The 15,601-nt window shown below is 42.8% G+C and overlaps 1 protein-coding gene across 2 annotated transcripts in view; it reads right to left on the bottom strand.

Moving 5' to 3' along the window:
• The window catches only part of Nr4a3 (nuclear receptor subfamily 4 group A member 3), a 40,950-nt gene that overhangs the window by 17,167 nt on the left and 8,182 nt on the right, over positions 1–15,601 (bottom strand). For both annotated transcript variants that reach the window (XM_031377357.1, XM_031377356.1), the window contains 3 exons: positions 11,868–11,997; positions 11,231–11,403; positions 621–820 (listed from right to left, as the gene is read on the bottom strand). In XM_031377357.1, the coding sequence (XP_031233217.1) occupies positions 621–820; positions 11,231–11,403; positions 11,868–11,997 (503 nt within the window). The remainder of the gene's footprint in view (positions 1–620; positions 821–11,230; positions 11,404–11,867; positions 11,998–15,601) is intronic.

Raw genomic sequence — 15,601 nt, 5'->3', positions numbered from 1 at the left:
CAATTCCCAGCACCCACATGGCAATTCACAACTGTCTGTAACTCCAGTTCCAGGGATATGACACCGTCACACGGACATATGTGTATGCAAACACCAATGAACATAAAATAAAAATAAATTAAAAAATAAAAAGAATCCACTTCCTCCTCATGCTTGCTGCCACTCAGCACTAAAGGATGAGCTAAACTTTTTGACCCAAGAGCTCACCTGTGGAGCTTTCAGAGGCCCATTTGCAATAGTCACTCATGAAACAGAAACTCATAAGGCAAACCCAGCATTTTCACAAACAACTTTTTACCATGAGAACAGTCCTGGGGCCCTGGACTTGAGGGACCACCAAATCTATCTTCTCTATTTGCATATAACAGAGTTGGATTTCTAGTGAGGTAATGCTCTGTTCAGAGCTCTACAAGGTATCTACTCCTCTTAGACCTCAGACTAGAACCCAGGGTCCTAGCAGCACCCTGCCCCCACTCCTCCCCTTACTCCCACCCCCCGTGCTTTCTGTTCCCCACTTCTCAGTGTTCGAATGTTTGAATGCATTTCATCTTTGCTTCTTGAACAAACTTCTCACTGTTATAAATGAGGAGGCAGAGAGAAGATAGAACAATAGAACCTACCTGATGGAAAGTCTAAGAACAAACAGCTCCAAAAAGGCTGATTCTATAAGTAACGTCTGATCTTCTTTGGGGAGATCAGTGAATCCCGGGATCTTTTCTGCCCAGCTTCTGGACACGTCAATGGAGGCCGTCAGAAGGTTGTAGAACTGCTGCACGTGCTCAGCATCTGTGCCTGCAGTGGCCTGGTCGGTGGGACAGTACTGGAAGGTAATGCACAGAAAGCAACCTTACCCTGATTGCATGGAGATGGTGCCATCATTTGAGACTGGCTCTGCCTAGATGTCGATGCCTAAATCCTATCCCCCCTTAACAAACCACTAACATTCACAGCCTCATCTGATCCTCCAATGGCCCTGGGACATCAAATAAAATGAATTTATTGTTATGATCCAATAGATAGAAACCCCTTTAAGCCCGTCAGTGAGGGGGTTTGCTGAGGTCATCTAGGGAGCTTTATTAAGCATCTGTGTCTCAGTTCTGCCTTCAGAAAAGCTAGTTGAAGTGGTCCAGAGTGAGATCTGCCCACTGGGAATTTTAAAAGCTCCATAGATGATTCCACAGAGCATCCCATGGGACAAGCCACTGTCCACAGGGAACTCACTGTCCTAGGACCTTGGGTCTGAGGAGGCTTTCTGGCTCCATGGGTTCTGCCATAGCATAGTGATCTCCCAACAAGATGCTCCCAATAAGGAGCCAGAGAGTTTCAAAGTAACATCTAGACCAGTAACATCAATCAGCAACAGCTAGCGATGTGCAAGAAATGGCAATCCTAAGTCATTCTGGGGGTAGGTCCAACAGGCTGCTTTTTATAAAAAAGGGCAGTTCTAATGTCCATTGATGTGTGAGAATCACACAATCAACCAATAAGAGAAAGGATTGTGTTTTGCTCAGTGTTGATGGATTTCTATGGGATAAATCTGGAAGTAGGCTTGTTGGGTTGGGAGTTCCTCTGTGGCAGAGCCCATACAGCCATATGCTTGGGGATTTGTGGCTGTTTGTATTAATCAAAATTAGATAAAATTAAAAATTCAGTTTCTTATCACACTAGCCATATTTTAGGTACTTAAAAGTTAGATGGGTGGGGTAGGAACTTGGGGTGGGATGGGCAGAAGGTGGGGAAGAAGAGGAAGACAAAAGAAGAGAAGAGGGAGGGGAAGAGGAAGAGGGAGGGCAGAGAGAGGGGAGAGGGAGGAGGCCTCTCGTGACAGAGTTTTACCTCTCGTGACAGAGGCCACACCATTTCTGCTTCAGGCAGGCTGATCTAGTCAGCAAGATCAAGGGACAACAGCACAGAGACATGAGAGATGCTGCACTAACAGGTGTGAATAGGTGTGAACAGGTACATCGTTGCCTTCATGTTGCCCCCGCCACCCTAACTTTGATCCTCACCGATCATGGATTTTAACCCTTATTTTATAAGGAAACTGAAGCTCAAGGAAGCTGAGACTTTCCCAAGTTATGTAGCTGCCCATGGTAAGCTAGGGTTCAATGTGTGTCTGGGATTTTAAGTCCTATGTCTCTTGACTTTATATTTTGAGACAGGGTCTTAGTATAGGGTCTCACCTGACTCTCACTACCTATACCAGGCCTGCCTCAAACTTGCAGCCATATCTTATCTCTGCCTCCTGAGTGCTGAGACTACAAGCTGAGTGTTAGTATGTTTGCTGTTGGCTGGCAAGGCAGCTTACTACTTACTTGGAACGACTAAGGCTCTGATGTTTAATCCTTAACACCCCTGAACCATTCCAAAAAGGTTTGATGATGCAGAGGATCAGACTCAGCCTGTACACGTGAGGCAAGTGCATTCTCACTGAACTACGTCCCCACCTAACTTTATATCTTTTCAGTGCAATAGTCAGGGTGGGTGCCTAGGTTTGCCAGAAAGACCAGACCTGATTGGAGGAGAGACAGCTGGTGAGAAGCAGGCAGTGACCAATAAGGCAGTGCTGGAAAACCTCCCTCAGGCGAGATGAGACGCAAGATGTAAGTGGATCTTTTTTTTTTTTTTCTTTCTGTCTTCCCCAAGAAGCAGTAAGACATAAAGGTACAGACAACAGATGTTGAGCCCAGGGACTTTAACTCCAGTTTTATTTGGGCTCCTGACTTGTGAAATATTATAGTGAGCCCAGTGTTCTCTTCTATGAGGTAGGGATAATAACACCATTAAAGGTCTGTTGTAATGGCCCTTCTATGGAAGAGTTGAGATGTAGAGGGAGCTAAATAGCAGATGACATAGATGCCACTGATAGAGTTCTGACACCGTCACCAACCCTTGCCTTCCCCATTTATTGAGTAAGGACTGTATTGCATTAAGCAGACACTTTCTAATCTTCACCTCAACCTTCTAAGATCTTGTAACATCAGGTCTAGTTCAAAGCCAGGCTTCCTTTGTTCCCAAGCATGTCACAGTTTGCCTGGGATTATGAGTCCCCGGGACAGTTGGTGGTATCATGGGGCATGGGAACAAGTCCAGGAGAGGGAGGCAGCTCTCTTCCCAAGAACATTTGGAAAGGCCATGAGACCCTGAGTGAGCCTGCCCTCTCTTTTTAACACACACTCTCCTAGCCGGAGGAGAGCTGAGCAAAGAGATCGGCTATACATCTCTAGAAAAAAATCACACAGTGGCTTCTCTGCACCTGTTGTAGTCTCTGGGTGCCTAGTAGATTAGGTAATTGCTGATTCCCCTGCTGCTTGCATTCGAAGGTTCTAAATACTGCGAAGTCACACCAGTTAGAATGTTATGGCCTGGAATTTGACACCAGTCCAGCACGATTTTGTTTTTAAATAGTGGGTTGAAATGAAGGAGAAGACCAAAGGATGCAGACACCCACTGCTTTCCGTATCCACTTTCCCCAAATCAGTGCTCATGAATCAATAGTTCTGCTTCTAGTATTTGCTCAGAACTCAGCAGAGCATGGTTTCACCAGGGTGCTCTGCAGGGACAAGCCCTGCTGGGCTCACTGTTCAGGCTTCCTGCCTGCCTGCCTGGGGTATGGTCTTTACTTTGACAGAGCTCAGCAAGGAAAAAAAACTCAGCAGGCCCAGCTAGCCCAACTGCAGACCCTTTGGAATTCACCTGCAGTCATTCTTGTCCAAGCCCCAGAATTCTGAAGTCAAACTGAATACAACCTGAGCCCAATAACGGGTGGGTCAGTACTCAATGATATGGGTATGTTCCTATGTATGATTCTTGTATGTTCCTCTGAACATAAAATTTAAAGAAACAGGCCAAGGCTTCCACATAGTCTGCCTGGTCTAGCCATTCAAACCTAGAAGTCAAAGACCTGGATTCCCAGCTATGCCTCCTTACAGTCCCTACATCTCTGGGAAAGATAGGTTTGGGGTCACCAAAGAAAGCCCCAAGGTATTTGTTCTTTGATTATTCCATTCAAACATAGATCAAATACAGAAATAATTTTTAAAATCAACTTTTCTATTTCTGCTAATGTGTAATTCCAGCATATCAGGATCCTTGATCCATCAGAATCTGGCATTAGCATTAGTCAGAGATGGAGCATCACTTTCATTGATAGCCAGGACAGGATAGAGATTTCTACTAAGGCCCCAGAAGGAGAATGGGGAGCTGCACCCAACAGCAAACAGATATGATTTTAACCCAAACAGCCTGCACACTGCATTCAGCAGCAACCGTGGGGGTCAGGTTTCAGCAGTGGCCCAGGCCTATAAGTTATTCAAGTAGAGAAAAGCACTCTGAAAAATTAGTCACGTGATGTTTTAATAGCAGACTGGAGCTAAATATGCATCACCCTTTCAGCCCTCAATTAAACATGTGAACCATCTGAGGGAAACGGAATCCCTCCCCAGCCCCCCCCTTAGGATGTTATTTTTCTCTTGGCCTTTATATCACTGTGGATGATAGATGTGATCATTATATGAGCCGGATTATGTGTACATACATAGTCTTGGGGTTTTTCACTTTAAAGAGGGTCATTTTCGAGCTGGAGAGGGGGCTATGTGCATTAAGCACTTGCCATACGATTGTGAAGAACTTAAATAAAACTCCAGTAGGCATGATGGGCCACCCGTAATCCTAGTCTGCAAAGGTAGAGACAAGGGACTCATGAAACAAGCAGAGTAGCTAGGCTAGCTGGTGCCAGGTTTATGAGAGACCCTGCCTCAATATGTGTGGAGGACAGTAATGGAGGAAGACTGCAGACATTAACCTCTGGACTCCACACCAGACACATGTATGTTCACCTACACACACCCACATATATTTGAACACAAGTACACCACACACACATCCACACACACACACATACACACACACACACACACACACACACATGGCAATAAGTAAAATAAATTTTAAAGTGGCATTTTAAAAGTTGGTAGTGAAAAAAATTGGTGATGACTATATTTTTCTCCCAACTTTTTTTTTTCTCCTTTTTTTTTCCTGTGCCCCTCTCTCAGAAAAACTAAAAAAAAAAAAAAAAAAAAAAAAAAGTTTGGCATCTTTGTAGGTCATGTTTCCAGTACCTTCTTTTCTCTTTCACTAGCATGTGAGCTCTGTGAGGGCAGAGTTTTATCAGATCCACAATCCATGTGCCACCTGCCCTATATATTTGTTAAGTGAATTGAGTGCTTCCTGGAAATTTTATAGCTCATCCTTTTTCATCCCTAAGATAAATTGGGGCATTCAAAGTAAAGTTGAATTGTCATTATTAAACTGTATTGGTGGCTCTTGAACCTTACAATGCCAAATAATCATCTGAGGCTCTTGTTAAAATAAAGGTTCTTTCTGGCCTCCTTCTTTCAATCCTGATTTAGTAGGTCTGGGTGTGACTCTGGGGGACCTGCATGTTAAAGTAAACACTGCCATTCTTTGTTAGTGAGGCAGTCTGGGTGCCACACTCAGGGGTGCAACCATATGTAGCAGATGTAGTGATGGGGGGGACTAAGGAATAAGAGCACTGGAAGGGGTCACAGCAATGGCTTCCTCCAGTCTCTTCACCGTTCAAACTGAGGGCCCTGATGGAAGGAACTGTCTGATGCCACCCAATGAAATAACTGAGAAACGTCTCTCCCCAAAGCTTCTTGAAACCAGTGTTTGCAGCCTTCATGCTGTGGTCTCTGTAAGTCTAGCGTGTGCCGGCCATGTTGGGTCTTAGAGGCTATCTCATTAGTATTGAAGCGGCATTTGCCGGTGTCTGGTTTGATGTGAGCAATAGTTCTCGTAGCTGCAGTCTGTGACTGCACTAAGTGGCACTGATTACCAGAAAACATCCTAGCCTGCTGAAAATACTTGGAATGACCAACTAATGAGGACATTAAGTATATTTCCTCATTAGTAATTATGCAGGCACTGAAGCCAAGCCCGGTATCTATATATACTTGTATTGCTAAATTAAAAGCAACTGTGGGACAGGGAATAGCAGCACCGCGGGTAGAAACAAATCAAATGTGACATGTTTTGACTGCACTGATGTACAATGATCTGAGCTCATTTTTGAGGGAGAGAAGTTTGGCCCACAGGAGAAGTGAAGGTTCCAGAGCCAGGAATGCGTCACGGAGTTCAGGAGCGTTCATCCTGGCCTCTTAAAACATTCATTCCCTCTGTGACTTGGAACAAAACCCTTCCTTTTTCCACATTCGGGGAGAAGAGGGCTCACTAAATTTCTACCTTTAAGGCGCATATTCTGTTACACGGAGATTAAAAGGCACTGTCTGGCAGACACTTTCTTCTTTCTATAGCGACCTAATCATTGGGGGGAGCAGTTAATCGGTTTATTGGCTAAATCAACTGTTAGGCTCAAACTTGACAGGGCAACTAGTCTAACAAACCTTAAGCTGTGAATGCATACTGATATGTTAAAATCAGTAATTGAGAGAAGGATTGGGTAGCTGCTAATGTGCACAGGAGACGTTTCTTTGTATTTACTTCTAAACAAATTGATTTAAAAAAGGATATAATGTTACCATGTAATATTAAACCATAAACATGATAATGAGATATAAATACATATTACTGTTATTGTAGGTTTTTACGTAAGTTGTCGTTATCTAGCAGGGATAGTATGATGGCACGGAAGCATCCCCGTGATTGAGTGATGGTCTCAGCCCTGCCACCAGCCTTAGACCACAGAATTACCACTGCTGAGCCTTCGTGTATTCCTCTGAAAACACAGGGGCTGCCCTAGATGATCTCAAGGTCATCCAGTTCTATGATTTTATAGTTAGAAAATTTTAAGGGAAAGGTATTAGACAAGCTTAATTTCAGGCAATAACAATCTTTTAAAAAGATTGACACCATACTTTCTGTGGCACAGAGATGAGGGCTTACGTGAAAATGTTTAAGATGGTTTCTGGGCCAAAGTAGCTATTATTTTTTTCATTCATTTAGAAAATATCCCCTTTCCCCCATTTATTTATTTGTGTATACTTGAATGGGCACACCAATGCTGCGGTATGGCGTTTGGTTCTCTCCATTCACCATGGAGGTTCTGGAGATTGAACTCAGGCCCTCATGGTTGACAGCAAAAGCATTTGCTCACTGAGCCATCTTGCCTGTTTCATTAATTTTGGTTCTAAGTATGTGTCTGTTTATGTGCATGTAAGGGTATATGCATGTAAGGGTATATGCACATGTGTGTATGCTTGTGTGGGTGGAGACCAGAGGTCAATATCTGGTGACTTCCTTGTCAACTCATCACCTTTACATTTTTCTAATTATTTGAAAAATATTAATTCTTTGAAAAATGCCATATTGTCAATGCATTGTCTTAGTTGATGTTCTATTGTTGTAAAGAGACACAATTTCTAAGGCAACTCATAAAAGAAAGCTTTTAACCGGGGGCTTGCAATGGCATGCTTCCTCCAATAAGGCCCACTTGTTACCTGGACAAGTCCATACTTTCTAATCCTTCTCAAACAGGCCACTGCCGGGTGACTAAACATTCAAATGATATGAGCCTATCAGGCATTCTTATTTAAACCACCATGTGCAGACAAGATATTTTGATCATATTCAGCCCCAACTCCTATCCCTAACCCACTTTATTTTTAAGAAAGAGTCTTACACTGAACCTAGAGCTTACCATTGGCTAGAACAAACCCCAAGGGATCCGGAGATACTGCCACCTCACCAGCTCTGGAATTTCAGGAGTTTACCGCTATGCCTGGATTTTTATGTGGATGTTGGGGATTTGAACTCAGGCCCTCATGCTGGTGTGGCATGCATTTTACTAACTTAGACATCTCCTCAGCAGCAGGCAATAGTCATATATGTGTGTGTATTTATATACTCATTCTTGCATATTCCTGCATTTAAGTACTTACATTAAGGAACCAAAAAGTAAACCTCAGTATCATAAAATCTTAATTAAGAGTTGGAAGAGATTTAACGTCATGCAGACAAGCTTTCCCCTCTGTGGAGAAGCATGTCATGGGCTGTCCTTGGCCACACCTTGCTTTGCTGACCTTACTCTGAGAGCAGTAGGTGTGGACCAGAGCGCTTGTCCTTAGAGTAGGTTTGAAAGCATCCTCCACCTTCCCCTCCCCGCCATCTTCCCTCTCTAGATTTGCCAGGGGAAACAGAAGTATTCTTTTTCTTTTTGATACAGGGAAAAAGAGTGACCTCTTTTCTACAAGCCCCCTTCCTAAGCATCTTCTTGCCCACCCTCCCCCACCCATCTCTCACAAGTTTCCAGAGAGTGCATCTACATTCCCCTGAAATCTGGTCTTGGATTGAACTCAGTCCTTGAAGTGAGATCTGAAAGGACAGAGTCCATGGGACCATATGGAATTGGATTCTGGTTACGTACTTCCGCTACCACAGCAGGTAATTTAGCACCTCCCCCTTCCACAGACACACACTTTGTAGGATCATACTGAGTGTCTGTGGAATAAAACTCTTGAATGAACCACTGACAAGCCAAGGCTCTCCCCTTTTAAAAAAAATCTAAATGTTGAGCTTCACATTTATTTTTGTTAACTTTCTTCGTGATGGTTTCAGCCCTTCCTGTTCCAACCTGTCGAGATCACTCTGAATGTTGATACTGACATCCATCATATTAGCGATCCCTCCCAGCTTTCTGTCATCTGCAAATGCGATCAGCATGCTCCTGTGTCTTCTTCCAAGTTTTTTGATGAAAGCTCACTGTGTTTTTTAAAAAGTCTTTTTAATTTAGTTGATTTTGGTCCAATTTTTGATAATTTTGTAGAGCTATCTAAATGCAGGAGAACCCAAGCAACGGAGTTCAACCTGATTCCAAAACAATGCAATTAAAATAAATATGCTTTGCAAAATTGAGCTAGGCCTCAAAGGTAGCATCAGTACGACCCAGACTTTGACATGGGCAATCTGCTATTTGGGGCAAAGCTAACAATTAAATTGGATAAATGTTTGTTGATGAGGATGATGACTCCAGACTAACAGACTGAATGGTGCAGAGACAAGCAAACACACTGGATTGATTTTTTTCAATGTAGAGACATTTCCCAGCTGGGACAGCTCAACATACTAGGGAGACATTGGTGCTGCATGAAAATTAGGCCATAGACACTGATAATTAGATTGTGTGGGGACACAATATCATTGGGAGGGGGCAAGTTTTCTTAACTGACCATCAGAAGTAATGTCAAATGCTCTGAGAGGATGACAGATTGTGTGCTATAGTCTTAGCCAAGGCAGGTACTCTAAATTTCATTACTGCAGATGAATTGCAGAGGGAAAGGTGGGGTGCTTTGGGGAGAAGGGTCTTCATGCCCAAAACATCTGTGGCTCCCACCCTCACTGCAACCCGAGAGTCAGTGAAGCGTGACTCCTAATTTGACCTCTGATCGTTGTTTTATGCCTGACCTTGGGCTACTCAATTCTTTCACCTCTCTCTGTTTTGATGTTCTTATTGGGCCATAGGGATCATAATACTTATATTAATGATGTTGCTACATGGGACCTGACTGCGCGGTGTCTATACTTATTAACATATTTGATAAATGTTCAGAGTGAAAAGTTTGATCAAGGTAATGATATACCAGGTCCCATGCTGAAGTTTTGACAAATGCCATCATATTTAATCTTCATAAACAATCCCAGGAAGCTAATAATATTATCAAATAACAAAGATGAAGAAATTGAGGCATTAGACGTATCTGTTTCTCAAGGTCACCCAGCTAGTAAATGCAGGCCCTAGGATTTTCATCTAGACTTGCCTGCTTTCAAAGCCTGAACCGTCCCTTAGTCAGTGAACTATTCTGTTGTACGATTTGAGACTTGACTTTCATCAAGAGATGCTACTTACAATCAGAGTAAGAGTCCTCAACCTTTGGTGCTAAGGACCTACCATGCTACTTATAGGGAGTCTTGTGATCAGGTGTAGGGAGGGCCTAGAACGAAGACAGGGAGGGGGCAAGAGGATCTCAGCGGGTGCGCCCAGCATTTCTGTCAACCCAAAAGGAGGCAGCCTAGCAAAGGCACACTCCTGTTCTTCGCTAGGCATTCATCCAGATGCTGGAAATGCTGAATTAGCCATGGGGAAGGAAATCAGATCAGCCTGTGGGAGACCCCCACACAACCTCTCTTCAACTGTGTTCCTAAGCATGCTTATTTTCAAGTGGAAGGGATGCCCCTTAAGCTCATAGCCAGTTCAAGGGTGCAATGACAGTGTGACACAAGGTTTAACAGAAGAATCATTCAGTAATCAGGATCATGTTTTTCTCCTCTTCCATTTTTAATAAGACTGCATTTTACTAGAACTCTGCTACTCAAAAAAAAATTCTATAAAAATGGCCTTATCATAATGTTTGTAACTTTTCCCAGAAAATCTTCCATCACTCTTCCCAGTGCCATTCAGATTTAGGGAGGTTAACAGACTTCATCCTGGTGATTTTTTTTTTTTTTAATGATGTCCTATGTGAAATTAAAATGTTGATATGTTTTGGCTGACTGAAATAACAACACTGGTAATCATTTATGTTTTTCAAAAAAATGGTTTGTCATCCTTCTGTGACTGATGCTCAAAACCCTCTTCTGGTGTTAAATATGGTAATCATTTCCACTGCAGGGAGGAGGGAGCCAAGAACAAGAGCCAGGTGACACAGGCAGGAAACAGAAACAGCAGTGTTCCATCCCAGTCCTCCTGATGCCTCTGATGCCAAGGCCAAGGCTTACTTCTCCCCAGGGTCGAACCCCACCCCACCCCACCCCCAAATAAGCAGCAAGTTAATCAGTGAGGATGCAACTGGCTAGATTACTTAAGGATAACTTAGGGCTCATGGAGAGAGAGAGAGAGAGTCTGATCACAATGTGAGAAATACAATAGTCACAATTTCTAAAGCATCAAAAAAGAAAAGAAACCCTACAAATTGCAGTTCACCTGTGCGGCTTTTCACTGGCACCACCAGGAATCTTGCAACCCTGGGTGTGACAGGTGTAGCTTTGTCAGGGTCACTTATTAAGGCATTTAGGGATTCAATAAGGCAAAAACTATTTTGGTATAGTGAATGCACTTATTGCTGAATGCGATGAAAACTATAGGAATGGTAGAAAACTGACAAGTAAAACACCAGGCACAGCCATTCAACCAACTCTTGCTGCTATTACCATGAATGGAAAATCATAATCACTCAAAAGCATTCATAGAACTTACTCTGGAATAATCAAGATCTCTGGGTGTTGCGTCTGTTAAAGCTCGGACAAGGGCATTCATCATACAGATCGGAGGAGATGGCGGGGAGGGCTGCGAGGGCTCCTGTTGGAGTGGGCTCTTTGGTTTGGAAGGCAGACGACCTCTCCTCCCTTTCAGACTATCTGTACGCACAACTGATGAGAGAGAGAGGGGAAAAAAAACCAACACTGTTTAAAGATCACATTTGAAATAGGCATAAATCATGAAGAGGAACCCAAACATATTAGAGTCTAGCATTGATGAATGAGATCCCCCATTTCAGAGTAGTGTTAAGTTTGGAATAACCCTCAACAGTGATTGACTGAGAGTTGGCATAATCAGGAAAAAGGAAAAGCTATCCCATACTTACATTGGGCGATGAGGAAACTCTGAAAATCTCCTTCTCAAACAGAACAATGGCTTTTTATAAAATTGATTTTTGAGAAACTAGAATAAGCAGTCCTCAAATGTGACTTTAGTGTAAATATAAATACCATTTAAAAAGAAAACGATTGAAAGAGAGAAACACTAGGAAAATGTAGTGCCTCAATGTAAATATTAGCAGATTTCACCGTCTGAGGGTAAGCGCTAGCAAACGGGATGAACAGGGCGCTCTTACCTTCCTTCACCATCCCCACACTGAGACACTTCTGAAATCTGCAGTACTGACATCGATTTCGGCGTCTCTTGTCTACTGGGCAGTTTTTATTTGCCAGGCAAACGTATTTTGCATTTTTCTGCACCGTTCTCTGAGAAAATATAACACAGAGATAGTCAACTAATGGTCTCTGGAAAGAGGCAAGACCTGACAAGATGTATTTTAATTACAACGTGAAAAGCGACAGTGCAATTTGTATAATTAGATAAATTTAATTTCCTAACACGCTAGCCTGCAGGAAAAACAATTTTATTAGTGTTCCTGGCTGACAGTGAAAATCATCTTGGGTTGTTCTGAAGCGAGTCTCAGGAGGCACCCAGCTCTGAATGATAAAATCATATCTGAAATTACCAGGTCAACATATCGTACCTGGGAGGATTAGATTATCTGCACTTTTAATATTCCCTTGGGAACAATTTTCTACTTGTTCTACTCCCCTGATTATCACTGACCTTATTAAAATAAAATCAGAATTATCTGGGCTGTACTATGTATGGTATCACTATTGTATGCCAGATATCTCAATAACTGGTTTTGCTTCTCAATAGGGGTGAAACCATACAGAGTAAAATCTGAGTTTGTCTTGTTAAAATATATAGGAAATAATGTTTTCATTTTAAAACATATAAAAAACCCATGTTTGAATTAAAAAATAAATCCACGTGATTGTACTACCTAGTTTGTTTTATCTTTAAAGGATACATATAATAAAATGTCCCTTTCTGACTTTGAAAATCACATTCTTAAAGTTGGGTAGAAAAATCACTGTCATATCCAAGAAAGAAAACTCAAAGCCAAGTAAGAATAAGATAAGGAAAGAAATATGAACGCTATATACACACTGGGATTTCATAAATGACTATTATTTCAGACACTAAAAAGAACCACATTATCAAAGACCCACCGTACAACTTGATGTTGGAGATAAAAATCACATCACCTTTTTCTGAATCACATAAAAATTTAAAATGACACATGGGGCAATAATTAAACATCTTATATGTGCCACATGTAAAATAATGCTTAAAAAGCCATAAAAGCAAACCTTTGTGCAAATGGTTGCATTTTATCACTTAGGATGAAGTGTTCCAAAAGGACCAGAATCTATACAACTCCGCCCAAAGCAGAACACTGGAATGTTTTGGGGAAGTCTGGGCAACAGTTTAAAAAAAAGTTTAGGTAAGCTGTTCTTAGTGATGTGTTTTGGGTTCAAAATTCTAGTTTTACTTTTGGCCTTTATTCTCCACTCTTCTTATTCCCCAAGGATTCAGTTTTACCCTGTCATGCGTTCATTTCACCTAAGGGAATGAATGGTTCCACACATGACAAGGCCAACCTATGTCAAGTCAGAGGCACAGCTGCTGCATCTGAGTGTTCAGCACCTCCACTCTCAGCAGTCTGAACTGATAGCAGCCTTTGAATGAAGCTCTCTTTCACAGAACATGCCCATGCTTTCTAGCACCCTTCCTTGCCATTATCCCCAAGGCACGGTGCCGATGTAAGCGCCTGTGGCATTTTGCTGCAGGTATACATTCCCTCAATAGCCCGAAGCTGTCTCCACACTCTTGTGCACAGTGGAAGGACAGTGAGATCGTTACAGTTCAATCTCCGAATTCCCATCATTAGCTGCACTTCATGTCACATTTTTAAAGAATTCAATTTAATGGTAGAAAGCCACTGGGTAAATCCAGTTCCAGTTCCTTTAATTAACAGATCTGTGGGGTGGTCCTACCCTGGCCTGCCCCCACCCTTTCAAGTATAGATCTGTTTTCAAGGGAGTGCTGAAGAAAAGGGAAGCGTTGGAGAAAGGTTACTGTTAATTTCTAGCCAAGAAGTGACTCCCATGGGGTGCTAAGTTCTCAACATTTAGGGATGGTTCTGCTGTGGAGTCTTCATTCATCTCTTCCTGGAGTGTCTTTCTTTTATCCCTTCCTGCTGACTGTTTATCACCCTTCATCATTTCCACAGAAATGTTATAAAACTCAAGTCTGCTAAAGGAATGTAGTTATGTGGGAAACCCTGAGTAATGGGGTGGGAGGTGGGGGTGGGGGAGGGAGAGAAAGGAAGAAAAGGGGGAGGCTAACCCAAGCTTGGAGACTAGCTCAGTGGTAGATCACTCAGTGGTAGATCCTAGCAGGCACAAAGCCCCAGATTCAGGCCCTAACACTGAGGGGAAAACACAAAGGTTAACCTAAATGGCTTATTAAAAGGAAGTTCTGCCCTTAAAGCATCACAAACGAGCCAGGCAGTGGTGGCACATGCCTTTAATCCCAGCACTCGGGAGGCAGAAGCAGGCAGATTTCTGAGTTCGAGGCCAGCCTGGTCTATAGAGTGAGTTCCAGGACAGCCAGGGCTATACAGAGAAACCCTGTCTCGAAAAACCAAAAACCAAACCAAAACACCAAATAACCAAAAAAATAAATAAATAAATAAAAAAAAATCACAAACTTGTGTGTATATGTGGGGCCTTTCCCATGGCAACATCTTTATCCAAGCATCCTTTCATTTAGCTAGATTTTTTTTTTTTTTTGAGATAGGGTTTCTCTGTATAACCCTGGCTGTCCTAGAACTCACTCTGTAGACCAGGCTAGCCTTGAACTCAGAAATCTGCCTGCCTCTGTCTCCCAAGTGCTGGGATTAAAGGCATGCACCACCACTGAGAATTCAATGAGTGATGTGATAACCATTGTCATGGGGCAACTAGATGCCTGATGGTTTGTATGTCTAACCACAAACAGGTACATGGTCATAACTACAATACTGAGTCTTCGTTTGATACTTTCGTGACTTTAAGACTACGAAGTGCTCTTGTATGCTGATATCTTAGTATGGCCTTTCTTTGTCTTTGAGCCACTGGTTGGGGAACTAAGATCTAGAAAGAAGGCCTATGTCCAATGTTATAAATGGATAGGTGACAAGTTAGGATTCCTATTTTAATCTTCCAGCCCCGATTCCGGCTCCTAAATACATACTCTTTCTGCTTCCCAAATCCTCGTCACCCAATCAGCATCCCCGCTTCATCTATGTCATTCGAGTAGGTCTGGTTTTGCCTGAAGTATCAGTAGGTTAGGGTGTAAAGAGAATGACACAGAAATGTCTGGAACCATCTGAGACTCAGGGACAACAGAAAGAACAGCAAAAGAGTAAGAAAGCTGAGCCCCCCCTCCCACTGCATCCCCTCTCCCCCACATATGGCAGGAAGACTATTGAACTCCAGAGTCAAGAGAAGCCAGCCTATCCCATATGCAAGCCACGCAGCTCCACAAGCCTAACCAAAGGATACTTCTCCAGGGTTCAGTTTCTTTGCTAATATGGGGGAGGCCAATGACACTCTCACTGAAAAAATCCTCCACTATGAGAGAATGATTATCACGGACACTGTGTGTGCACAGATGTAGGGAGGGGAAGTGTTCCTGGTGGACAGGGTGGATTGCCACGGCCTGAGTTCTACTTTCTACCCTTCTATGGACTAAGCTGTCCCAAACTGCCTCTTGCTGGCTGCCTTCCCCTTCTAGTCTGCCACCTCAGAGCATCTTGGGAGCACATGGATTATGAGTTGACCTCCTGTCTCCACCTCACTCTCTTGAGTGTGAGTTCTGTGGCAGTTGAGTGACCTCTCTGAACCTCTATTTTCTCCTCTAAGAAACAACGGCAATTATCATCTAGCTTCAAAACACACTGAATCAAAACAGCCA

The sequence above is a fragment of the Mastomys coucha genome, unplaced genomic scaffold (assembly GCF_008632895.1).
Source record: "Mastomys coucha isolate ucsf_1 unplaced genomic scaffold, UCSF_Mcou_1 pScaffold18, whole genome shotgun sequence".
Lineage (NCBI taxonomy): Eukaryota > Metazoa > Chordata > Mammalia > Rodentia > Muridae > Mastomys > Mastomys coucha.
This window is presented reverse-complemented; position numbering and strand designations above follow the sequence as displayed.